At 42.1% G+C, this 13,228-nt stretch overlaps 1 protein-coding gene across 2 annotated transcripts in view; it reads right to left on the reverse strand.

Annotated features, from left to right (window-relative positions):
• Positions 1-633: 633 nt before the first annotated feature.
• mat2aa (methionine adenosyltransferase 2Aa) overlaps positions 634-13,228 on the reverse strand; it is a gene marked incomplete at its 3' end in the record, with an annotated part of 13,660 nt that continues 1,065 nt past the window's right edge. The window contains exons 2-9 of one of the 2 annotated variants that reach the window (XM_080756013.1): positions 11,460-11,537; positions 10,032-10,154; positions 9,796-9,908; positions 7,948-8,091; positions 6,748-6,966; positions 5,242-5,424; positions 4,991-5,124; positions 634-4,724 (exon numbers count right to left, since the gene is read on the reverse strand). In XM_080756013.1, the coding sequence (XP_080612139.1) occupies positions 4,622-4,724; positions 4,991-5,124; positions 5,242-5,424; positions 6,748-6,966; positions 7,948-8,091; positions 9,796-9,908; positions 10,032-10,154; positions 11,460-11,537 (1,097 nt within the window). Of the gene's footprint in view, positions 4,725-4,986; positions 5,125-5,241; positions 5,425-6,747; positions 6,967-7,947; positions 8,092-9,795; positions 9,909-10,031; positions 10,155-11,459; positions 11,538-13,228 lie in introns of those variants that run through there. The other variant, XM_080756014.1, reaches the window with a different exon arrangement.

Genomic DNA, 13,228 nt, shown 5'->3' on the forward strand with positions numbered 1-13,228 from the left:
TTTTCGGGGGTGGTCTTTTTGTGGGGTCCGCCGCTCATGCCATTTCACACCAGAAATGTAGTGGACCTCCGACCTACATTGGAGTCTTCTATGCTAATTATAAGACATCTTGCACAAGTTATTGTGCAAGATGTTCCACAATAACTTGGCCCATGTCTTTGGACAGTAAAATAAGCAATACGTTCTCATTACAATGTCAACATTAAATATATTTCTAAGAGTATTATTATTATTTTTGTCTGATGTCTGCAATATCATATTATATCAGTTGTTGCTGGTGGCCATTTTGAAAAATTACTGTCATTGCTGCCATGTTGAAAATTGATTATGCATTACCAAAAGATTTCCAAATCTTTTGGTAATGCCTTTGGCTATAAGCGGTACATCATGTTTTAATTACAAACGGAACGATTCCTTTATATGTTGGAACTATAAGCTCAAGCTTCAGACGATTCCGACGACCTTTGCTGCATGTCTCTCCCCAGCTCTCTTACTGTAGAGACTGCTAGGAATTGTATGCAATAAAATGCACTCTTTTGAAGGATAGCAAAGATATCTTGGTGGACGCCATACAGAATGTGAGATGCCACAGAGATGAGATTTGAAAAAGGGACAATATGCAACCTTGGGTGTATCATGTTTATTCAAATACTGACCAGGCAGGGCAGCAATTCAAGTTAAAAACATGTTGAGATGTGGACATGGTGCTCAGAAGTAACACAGCTACTGGAGACATTACAACAGGTGCAGAAGTGTGGAAATCGTCACTGTCGGATAGAAAACATTTATGTCCAAAACTTCTCATAAAATGGAAAAAATGTGTTCCAATGTTAATAGTCGTCATTATGTTCAATATTTATACAACCCAAAGTCAGACTGAACAGCTTTCTTTTCTTTTTTTAAATGGCAAAACAATCACAACACATCGCATTGTGAGCTTATAGATCGCCATAGATGTTTGCTACTTGTGTGATACTGTAGATTGTAGTAAGACAAAGTGGGGCATGAATTCACAAAAAACAACCAAAAAGTTGAACTATGGAGATACAAGGTTTCAGCCCGAGAGCAACGAAATGGGAATGTGAAGGCAAGGGACAGGGTAAGGGCAGCACATTGGAAAAGGCACTTTTACTTCACTATCCTGACAGAAAAGCACTTCCAAAAATGGAAGAAAACAAAACCATTTTCTCCTCAAAAGGTCCACATGAGAGCACGTAAACAGGCTGGTTTCTCTGTACAACACCAGACAAACTTTGCTTTCATGTGTGAGCAAGTGGGAGGATTCAAATATTGAGTGGTGGTGGGCGGTTAGGATTGAAAGGGGGCGGGGGTGCACACACTTTGGGAAGTCTAGTCATCAGATCAGATTGTCATTACATTTTTAGTCTGGGGGCATGCTTTCAGCTCCACCTTGTGGCAGTGACCTGAAGTTTCTGTACAACACTCCAGGAACCACAAGGTGATGCCAAGCATAGACATATATAAAAGAAAAAAGAAAAATAGATGCCTCATTGGCCGCTGCGGTTCGTTGGAGCGATGCGTGTTGAAAGAGGGGCGGAATAATTTACGCTTCACGCTGCCAGTCAAGTGATTACTGGCCAATCACACGCTCATGCTTCCGCATGAGCGTGTGATTGGCCAGTAATCTAAGTAAGATGGCCGCCACTTAGCGACGTCACACTCCATTGGCCAGCAGAGCAGGTGACTCATCTAGCCTTTCTTATACATCTACGATGATAAGGGGCAAATCAGAAAATCACAAGAAAAGGTTTCTCAGTAGACATTTTAATGGGAGTCAGAGGCAACAAGGGGTTCAGCTGTCTACTTGTCCCCCACATCTTTGCTTCCTCGAGTCAGTCCGGCAGAGACTGCAAAACGCTACATCGATCGGTGCCAAATCTATATAGTTATAATAGCTATAATCTAATAGCTTTCACATTATGTGAATTCATCTCAGATCCACCATTCCTCCACATTCGGAGCAAGACTGACATCACCGATATGTCAGAGATTCAGATTCCTGGGGAAGCCATGCTGTGTTTTGTTCTCACCCGTAACACTGAGTTACAGAACTATAAAAGGTGCATTCAGACTTGAATATGTATATTCTACGCGGTTCGTCCCGTATGTGTTGTGCCAGGTCGTGCCGCTCCTGTTCGCGCAACTATCGTCTTTGCGTTGACTTTGTATGTAATCGCGCCGCTTTAACCATCCAAGTCTGAATGCAGCTTAAGGGTCCGTTTGGTCCCCCCTCAAGGAACGCTGAGGGTCCCTGGACTCCACTTTGAGAACAACTGAAATAGACCCAGTTGGACCACTTCTCCACCTATTATGTATTCCACATGAATGGGCAAATGATCCCACCTTGACGTGACGTCATGTTTTTAGAAGGCATACAGGGAAAACAATGTGCTATAACTAAAATGATTTGATGTGAATGTTTGAAATACTGAATTCACACATTTCCATGGCAACCTAATTCCATACATCCATGTGTCCACCCCCGACTCTCATTCATTCTTATCCAGCTCAACCACAAGGTGTATAAACTTACAGTACAATAAATGACTAAACATTTGCCGGTCTACAAGCTCACACTGCATCACAATGCGGTGTGATAAACTATTTTTGTCCCAATGACAATGAATGGAGAATTTACGCAAATCGACATGTTACGTCATGATGATGTACGATGATAAGAGTGCCCCTCACTTCACACGGGCGCGATTTTTTTCAGTACATTTGAAAATGTTGCTCAAAATAAGGATACCCGGTTAATGCGGTTAAGTGAAGGGCCGGGGTACATGGAAATAAAGGTCAATGATTTTGTCCCAAACTCATCTCTTACGCCAGCTGCTGAGTCACAGAATTGACCGTTTATAACGTAGGTCGTAGAGCATTTCAAGTTGTTTCCCAGAACAGTGGAATACATAAATAAGCAGACAAATGCTCCCAATATATCAGATTATGTTCAGAAGAACAAAATGTGAAAACTGTACACTCTTCACATTATTTTTTCAAGGTCTTCGTGAGCAGTTTGTGAAAGAGATTAGAAGGGCTTTTTTGCCATCAGAGTGAAGGGTGGACAGAACGGAAGTCAAATCGTTCCAACTGACTTTGGCAACTTTACACGGACTATGCCTGCAGACTGTTATTATAGTTGTTATTGGTGAGTCCGAGTCTCTCCCAACTGAACTGGTCAAGGCAGATGGCTGCCAACCTTAGCCTCGCGTGGCCAGACAAAATCTGCAGAGGGCACACATTGTTTTATTTTTTTGCACTGGCAGATTCATCTGTTTTCCCAGGCCACCTCGAAAGTTCTTCCCTTTAAAAATAACTTTATATTAATATTTTCCTTGATTGATCATTTTGTTATTATAAATATAAAATCTTCACTTGAAGTGGTCTTAACTTGAAGAAATTGACTGACTCAGAGGTTCTCAAGATGTCGTTCCTCACCCATTACCAATAGGGTCCCAAAAGGGTGCCAAACTTAAAAAGAAAAAAACCTTCATATTGTGTTTTCAAGTGAAATTGTCATAGGGTAAAGGCAGCCCCTGCCTAGGAGCGACTGAGACTGAAGACTGATTTATACTGTTGCTAGCTTGGAAATCAGTTACTTTCAATGGATAACACCTTTGTGCATCCAGGTATAAATTAGGCATGAGTTTCTGTTGGTATAACCACCCCTGTCACTGTTCTAGGAGGGGAAGTGCCTTGCCTTTACCTTGGTCAGAAGTGTACGACAAATTAAAGTACATCCGGTACATTCGCGCTGAATCTTAACAAAATAAATAACCAGTAGAAGGTAAGAATGATAGGATTGTGCAACCCAGCAGAAACAAGATCATTAGCAGCTTCCGACTTCTCTGTAACACGTCAGAAAACTTGGTCTGGAGGGATAGCACAATTTCTAAATGACTTGACGTTATATTTTCCTTGTAAAGAGTTTGCTGAACCACTTAAGGCCAATACACTTTGAGGAATAGTGAAAATCTACAAAATTGTGAGCTTGAATATCTGATTTTTTTTAAAGATTTTGCCTATAATCACATCCAAAATAAGGATGCCATGTTTGTGCCACAAAGGTGAAGATGGGATCAGGGTTGTGGGGACAGAGCTGACATTTCTTTGATGGCAAGGCATCTTTGACATTTCTTTGATAGCAAGGCATCTTTGACACAAGAAAGTCAATGAGTGACACTTGACAGCGGAGCGCATTTAAGACAAGTGTGCAAACCATTAAAAGACAGCAACAGAATGTCTCTGGTCAGGCATTTGAAAATACCGTTTACCATATAACTCAGTAATGTTAGGAAGTTTAAAGCCTACAAACTACCTTGTATACAACTTTATGTAACTTACTAATTGTGTGCCCTTTAGTTGTTGTATATTCAAAGTACATTTGCGCATGTGTGGAATTCATCCTCTGAATTTACCTGTTGCTTTCTCTTAAAGGATGAGGGCAGTACTGGTGGTGGGGCAAGGGCAGGAGTGTGGACATATCTCTATATGAGAGGCACGGGGGGAGAATACAGACAAACATACAGAGGAACATACTCTCCTACTAGGCATGCCGGTTTCTCTGCAGTACGCCTACAGAGACACCTGGATGTTGGGTTCAGTATTTGAGCTTCTTGGGCATCTCCCAGGGAAAGGCCTCTCGGCCAAAGTGACCGTATGCTGCTGTGCGCTGGTAGATGGGCTTCTTCAGATCCAGTTCCCTAAGACACACAGACGGAATTAACGTAAATGCGACGTTACAAGACGCTTCTAAAAGCATAGGATGGCCTGGCCTAAAAGGTGATATTTGTTGTTAGAATTAGGGGTAATAAATATCTCATATAAATCATTGCTATTGATTACTGACTACATGCTGGGGACCTATACTAAACATTTCTAACATAAAACGTTGGTGTACTTAACATGTCCTGGTTCACATTCTGGCAAGTAGACTATTGCGGCAAAAAGAACAACAACGATAGGTTACCTGACAATGACGCCAGGGCGGAGGTCAAAGTTCTTCTTCACAATGTCTAGCAGCTCCCTCTCACTCATCTGTGAGGTCCCGTAGTGGAAGATAGAGATGGAGAGTGGATGGGCAACACCAATGGCATATGCCACCTAAAAGGAGTTTATTCACACACACACAAAAGAAAAAGGATAGAATTAGCCGAGCGGGCACACGAGAAGAAAAAGTCAAAGATGAAAACAAGAGGCTTACTCAAAGACCCTCCTGACCTGGACCAGAACGCGCCGACAGAGCCCAGCCTTCACCAGAGACTTGGCCACCCAGCGGGCAGCGTAGGCAGCAGAGCGGTCCACCTTCGTGTAGTCCTTGCCAGAGAAAGCTCCTCCCCCATGGGCCCCCCACCCCCCATAGGTATCCACAATGATCTTACGGCCAGTCAGACCAGCATCACCCTGCAAGGGGGGGGGGGGGGGGGGGGGAGCACAAATGATTGCCATGTTTTATCCTAATGGCCCACGACATTTGCTCCGAGCATGCTGTCGGGGACCATTTTTGGCGCTCGCCGACAAAACTCCCGATCTGACGCAAGATCGGGCTTTGATCGCCGAGGTTTTGCTTGCCGTGTGTGAAAGGCTCTGCGAGAAGATCCAGCGCCGATAAAAGTGCTCACCGACGCCATTCCCGACCGATTCTGAATATCTAGCAGGTTTGATATTTGGCTCCGTCGCCGACTGGACAGTATGAAATGGGTTACGACCGCGTCCCGAGAAGTCCTGCATTACAGCCAATGAGAGCACAGGACAGCTGTGCTCGCTGACACTGTCTGTCTGTCGTGTCGACTGTATGGATAGACGATCAGATGATAATATATAACCAGGGTAAATCCCTGTGCTGTGTCGTACATGGTAGCTATATTACTGTATATTAGCCCAATGTTGCTGTTAAATAAAACCATTTCACTTGAATAATGTTGATAAAACCGCATCGGAGCAAACTTTTGGACCTCGTGCGGTGTGTGTGTGTGTGTGCGTGCGTGTGTGCGGAGAGACAAAGAGTTATTTCATGAAACTCAAGATTTAACGTCCTGTATCGCTGCAGCCCACGTAGGATACAGCTATCACAAACATTTGGCCCTGTGTAGCCTGGCTATTCCTGTGTGTGGCATGTACGGAGAGAGAGAGAGAGAGAGAGAGAGAGAGAGGGGCGTCCTGTGTCGTTCTAGTGCTTGTATCACGGGATCCTGCACGTGCGTGAGATGTCAAAATGAATTGGAATAAAAAAACAAATGACGTAGCCTATATCAGGTCTGGATCGCATCTTGGTGAACTCTTGCAGTGTGTGATGCCTAGTCGCCGGCGACCAATCGTTTAGTGTGAAAGCCACACAGATATAATGAAAGTCGATTTTTTTTTTTACTAGTGTGAAATATGATGCGATGACTCGCCGACAACTTTAAAACTCCTAGGGGCCATAAGCTGAGGATTTGAATATGCGTACAGGCCGTTTCACACTGGAATGTACTTCAGGACAAGAACTCAAAACACTGACATACCCGATAGCTTTGGGCAATGGGCAACTTAAATTACCGTGATAAGATCAGATGTTATATGTCTTTGTGTAGCAGAGTGGTCCAAAGCCTCTGCCTGAAGACCATGAGCCTAATATAAGATAATTGGCTTTAATGTCCCTTCCCACTGTAGGGACAATGAAGAGTGAGAAGAAAACATGGACCTTCTTGCCCTTATGTAGTCGACATATACTGGCCCAGTTCTAACCTGTGGGCCTCCAATGACAAAACGGCCACTCGGTTGCAGGTGGTAAATGGTGTCATCGTCGAGGTACACGCTGGGAACCACAGCCTTCACCACTTGTTCCTTCAGGGACTTGCGCATTTCATCCAGGCATATAAACTCGTCGTGCTGCACAGACACCACGATGGTGTGCACCCGCATTGGCACCATGGCACCACGGTCCTGTTTGTACTGAACGGTCACCTGAGAGACAACAGAGCAAGTGATGTGGGTTTGTGAACTAGAGATACATTTCACGGAATGTAGTGCAGTTGGGGCAGATGGCAAAACAATGATTTACACAACTATAGAGAAGTGTGATCTTCTGAGCACAGCTCCCGCCAGGCCGGGATGCCTACACAGGGCCTGCAAACTTTGTTCATAGCCACTTGGAATTTAGCCTGGAACTCACCTATGCTTTCTAGTTTCTATGGCATAGGCAGCTCCCGGCAGGATCCGCCGGGAGAAACTGTGCGCAGCTGCTGGACATGAGACTAATTCATTAGAGCGACAGAGAGTGTGTGTGTGTGTGTCAATTTAACAAAGGTGCAGACGATCAGAAATCAGCAGAGAGTGATCAACGTTTGTGCTACTCTATGCCAAATTGAAGTGGACTTGGACCCAGACTTTTTTTTCCTCCCTGGAAATAAAAACGTCTGAGTTTCCGAGGCTACTTGGAATTTAACTACGGTTCAAGAGTTATAGGCCAAAAAGTGGGCTGTTTTAGCACCACTGGAGGACTGAGGAGCTTTGAAAAAGGTTGCATGGAGGTTCTTCCTTGGCTTGATGAGGATGTGCGTGCAAAGGGCTGTTTTAGCACCCCCATGAGGATATTTGAAAGAATTAGGATGGAGGTTGTGTGTGCAAAGTTTACCAGCAATCGGGAAAACTGTAGAAGCTAGTCATAGGCAGTGGGAATGGGATATGGGACAGATACGGCTCATGTTTGGACAAAATATGCAGTAGTAAAAAAAATGAAATGTTTCGTGAACATACGTCTCATGGTGGCACTATAACTGGCTGATTTGAACAATTCGGACTACATTTCACAAACCATTCAACAAACCAAACAATCCAACATAGAACCATAACCTCAAAAAACGAAACATTTTAATGGCTAAATGATCCATGTTTATGTACAATATTTAGCAGAAGCGAGTGTTTAGAGTTCCGAGTAAACAATACCTGAGTTTTGGAGTCTGGTCGGAGCCATGGCAGTGTTCCATTACGCCGTAGTTCCGCCATCTTGGCATTCAGCTTATGAGCCAGGACGATGGTAAGAGGCATGCACTCCTCAGTCTCATCAGTGGCATAGCCAAACATCAGACCCTTTCACAGATATGCAATACGACGAGTCACAAACTGTATTCAGACTAATTAAGCCAGACCCTAGATACTATAAGAATTGGCATATCATAAGGTTTTTTGTAAATTCCGTGGACAAAAGCACATCTACAAGCTAAAATATATTCTCATTTACAGTAACATTACTTCAGTGTTCTACCTCGTTTCTCACCAGCTATGTGACATGCGTGTAGTCACTGCATTGTGAATTGCAACATTATTTGTGGGCAATACCTATATGCCTCTCTTTTGGAACTGGGAAATATTGTGGAAAAAAGCTAACTTTCTTCGGTGATTTTGCCATCCACAAAGAATGGACACTGTTCTCAAAATGCGTGTACAGGGAGAGAGGAGTGTGTAAAAAATAGCAGCTGCGTAAATGAGACAAAAGGGGCTCCCACTCAACGTTGCTATGACATTTTTATCATAAACATTTAGTGCTTGCGTTCTAGTTATCATTTGTCACCCATCACCCTCACATGCCCTCTGAAAAAAAAAAAGAAAAAGAAGCTCTTTGGATCTTGGCGATTTACAAATCATTCACAGAAGAGTTGTTTTCATCCCTGATTATATGTACAGTACATGGGTTGGGGTGTTGTGAGCATGCAGACAGTGCGTGTGTTTTTCGTAGAGCAACTGTGCAAGATACACAGCCCAATGGGCTAATGAGCCATAGGAAGGACCGTGAAGGCGGATTCATACTTTGTACGACGGTGTTGCTCCCCGGAGCAACACTACAGATCTGCTTAATTTAAATTAAGGATAAGGTATTAGTTGTGACTATCCTTTTTGTGTCATGGAGAATATTATTGTTGCATCGTCTGCAGTCTGGTAACCAACCAACCTTTCTTCTTAATTAGGATCTAATTCCTTTTCTTTTATGGCAGCAGGACTGGTAACCTTGGGAGTTGAGTCACTTAACACATTTTGTACATAATACGTCCTGAAACGTCATAAGGATTGGAACCGAGAGGTGCCTTAGACGTCTGTGGACGTCCTAGCGACGTCCAAACGACGCGGGGCGAGATAATAATATTCAGAATAATTACTTTTTTTTTTTTTGGCATTTCGCTTTTCGCTTGCCGTATGCTAACGCTCTGTGAAACTATTAGCTTGTCATTGACTCCCATGTTAGCGCGGCGGAAAGAATGACTCGTATCTCCTCATCCAGGGCGCTCTCCGTGGTGATTAATGGATCGATATGCTGGCGCTGCGTTTCTGCTCCTCATCCGTCTCTCCCGCAAAATATGAACTCTTTTTGGAGCGTATATAAATATATTAAGATGATCGGAGATTGTGATGGCACTTTGTCAGTCAACTTTTTTAAGAAAGTATTTCCGGTTCATGGCTTTCAAAATAGAAGCGATCACTACTCTGGCGATTACTCTGGCGCAAGCAGCGCCTTTATTTTGATGCAGTTCCGGTACTAAATGTGTTTTAAAAACAATTCAATGTGAATGTATATGCTTTTCTGTCGTCAATTCCAAAGTTAGGATTTTCCTGGTTCTTTGTCTGTGGAATTACCTAGACAGCTAAATTTAAGGATGGGTAGAGAGAGAGCATAAGGAAATGTTGACTATAATAGGCTGGCCTCTTATGGTCCAGCAAAAAGAAAAAGAAAACTAATTTTCCCTTTTCTTACTCTGTGACAAAAACGTGCAAATAAGGCCCAACTAAGGCCCCTCAAACCTGGTCACCAGCCCCCACGTCCTCCTCCTTGCGATCCAGGTGGACGCCCTGAGCAATATCAGGGGACTGCTGCTCTAAAGCCACCAGCACATTACAGGTCTTATAATCAAAGCCTGTAGGATGAGAGATCAATTTTCAGCTAAATGTTTCCCCACTGTCAATTGCATGAATGTGCTTTTGCCATTGCATTCGCCACATTGCCAAGCAGCCAAGAACCCATAATAATAATATAGTACCTTTGGAAGAGTCATCGTAGCCAATGTGCTTGATCGTCTCCCTAACGACCTTCTGGTAGTCAACGTTAGCCCGGGAGGTGACCTCTCCTGCCAGCAGGATCATCCCCGTCTTAGCTACAGTCTCTGAGGAGAGGAAGGTGACTATTAGGAAAATGTGTGTGTGTGTGTGTGTGTGTGTGTAAACACACTGTAAAGAAAAAAAAATATATTTATTATAGGTAGACAGGTGGAGTGGAGATTGAACTTTACGTATTGTAGGTTAAAACGACTGATGCATCTTTAAATTGTTGATAGAGTACTAAAAACAAATGTGGGATAAGAATCTTTATTGTGCAAATGAATTTGATCTGCAAGGTACATTGCACGTCCCTTCCCGGCCCCCCAAATCCTTGAACTCAGGGTTTCGGTACAGGAATGTGATTGGAGGGTTTCCAGGTTTTGGATACAGAATGTTCATTCATTCAATAAAAGCTGGAACAATTTGGTTAAAGACTGCTACAGTAAGCTGCAACCTACATGATTTAAACAGCCTATCCCTGCTTAATCCATTAGGTGCAGGTGCTTTAGTAGGTTTAATTCTAGCTAGATTGGCTCCTACATATGCCTCTGACAGTACAATTAGTATAAGTGATCAGTGGTGTTAGTGAATATATCAAAGCTTTCATTATCATTAAAGCACTCATTAAATTATTCACATTAGCAAAATACAGTGGGGAAACGGTACAGTCCCCCCCCCTCCTCCTACACAATACCCATCATAACATTGAATCAATTTCAGGCTTCCCTGGCATTAGCGGAACAAAACTGACTCTTTAACTGTTGTGAAACCACATCCCATTCCTGTTCTTTCTAAAGGGCCTTGCAAACGGGGAGCGATAAAACGCGCCTATAGTTCATTCGACTCACCAGTACCACTCAACTTTTTTTTACGCTTTGCCGTTGTCGCGGACTCGCGGCTGCATTCATCGCTGGCCGTTTTAAAGGTCCTTAAGTTTAGCTGCATAATACGTGTTCCACCCTATTTAATCCATGTTTCGGTGCTGCTTAATGTGTCTTATTTCTTCCCCTTTAGGCTAAATGAATCTACAGTCACATTTCTGCAAAAGCTGCCGTTTTATAATTACGGTACACTAAATATGTTTAATGTATTTATTTTCATGGTGAACAAGGTTGATCAAAAACTGCGAGCATAAGCCCTATATTTGAAGTGTGGTTATTATGAAAGTTGATAAATAAGGACAGCTACAGTGCTACACAGCTGTAGCCACAATGCAATATGAATTTATTTAAAATACAGTCACAAACCAACATTTCAACAGGATAATCTTCTCAGGGTATGTTTGTTTTTTACAGAAGAAAAGAACAAAAAATACCATTGTACTTCATGTGGTTAAAAAGTAAACTCTGCTTCTAAATCCACATCCTTACCACATGCCACTTTGGCATCCGGGTCCTGTTTGAGGTGAGCATCAAGCACAGCATCACTTATTTGGTCACAAATCTTATCTGTGAAGGAAAGGAAAAGAAGGTTCAATACACTTCTTGGCTTTATCGATTAAAGACATCAGGGGCCAAGCTTGTTTGGCCAAATTTAGTTTTTACTAAAGCACATCACAGGTTCAGGGAGAGCAATAAGCACTAACATGGACCACCTGAATGGTCTTCTCATACATTACCGCACACTGTGGCATGCAACCTTTTGCAATCCGTTGCACTCATTCTATTTTTTCAAAGTGACTGTCGCGACTGGACTGTCGCCGTTATCGATTTAACATTAATTTGTTCTACAAGCACATTAAAAAAACATTTTAAAATGACAATTTACGACAAATAAGGTCATATATCTGATTTATATGGTGAGTCATGTCTCCTGCTCTGTATTGTTGTAGTTATGTCAAGCTCTTTTTCTGTTTACCTTTGTGTCTGTGTGTTTTTTGTTTTCTCATATTTGATTTCTATTCATTGATTCATTATTTGGTGGAAATATATATTTTTTTACAAAAAGTAGAACATGACCCGTGTCTTGCAAGTTCCTGGCTCTGAGACCTTGGTGACTGCATGTCAACCCCTGAGCTCAGTGAGAACACAAATTAGCACAGCATACGCATGTGAATATAACAACCTTGTAGTTGAAAGGCAGCCCCCCCCTGATGTACCTAGAATTAGGAATCTTGTGGTAAGCCTATAATCTTCTCCATTGGAAATAAATACCCCCTACACTAGATGATGAGCAATACTAAAAGCCTCAATGTACTAACATCAGATTGCAATTTTTTTTTTATATATACGTTTGGCCTACCAGATCATTTATTTCTAACATAGGCAGAAGTTTCAGAAGGTTCTTCTTGGTCTAACAATAACTACAGTATATGAGAAGGCTCTAACGTTGTCAGTAAGTCTAGTTCAGTGAGTTCAGTGAGCAAAGTGCACGTTCTAACTACTCTACTTTTTTACACTGTTATCTATTGTCCAGCACCAGCAAGGAGACTGATTGTGCACAACCTACCTATTATTATTTTTTGCGTATTTTCCATTTACAGCCATGTTATTAAGAACTTTGAGACTGTTTTTTTCAGACTGTCACTACACCGTCCTGCAGCCAAGCCTAAATTTAAACAATTAATTATTGCAAGGCTACATATTTCAGTCATTTTACAAAACTATTGTTAAACTATCTACGCCTACGGTATCTTAAGGAATGCAACACAGAATTATCAAACTTCATGATCTTTTCCATGGACCATGACCACTATACAGGAATGTTTTGCTTGCTGTTGCAAGTTTGGTAACAAATCCCTGGTCAATGTATAGCTGTAAATTTCCAGATAATACCGGTATACAGATTACTGTGACAAATACAACAGTGATGTGGTTGCAGGCAGCAGTGAAGGATCAGCAGAGCATTTCATTGTCTTCCATACAGTGGACGGGAAAGCTACTGATACACAACACAAATAATAATTAAAATGCCATTACACTTCAAATATCCGTCTATACAGCATACTCATGTTGAAATAAATGTTTAATTTCTAATAGAAAGTTATTAAACATTTTATTTTTTTAAGAGGCTACCTGGAAGTCTTACTTTGTTTTATTTTCTCGCCTCTTAAATGAATTGTCATTTTTCAATAACGGTGGCCTACTGCAAGCTTCCGTTACACCACCAAATTATGCGGTCATTTAATATACACCATTAT

Source organism: Protomyctophum bolini (genome assembly GCF_963924005.1).
Source record: "Protomyctophum bolini genome assembly, chromosome: 22".
NCBI classification, from domain to species: Eukaryota; Metazoa; Chordata; class Actinopteri; order Myctophiformes; family Myctophidae; genus Protomyctophum; species Protomyctophum bolini.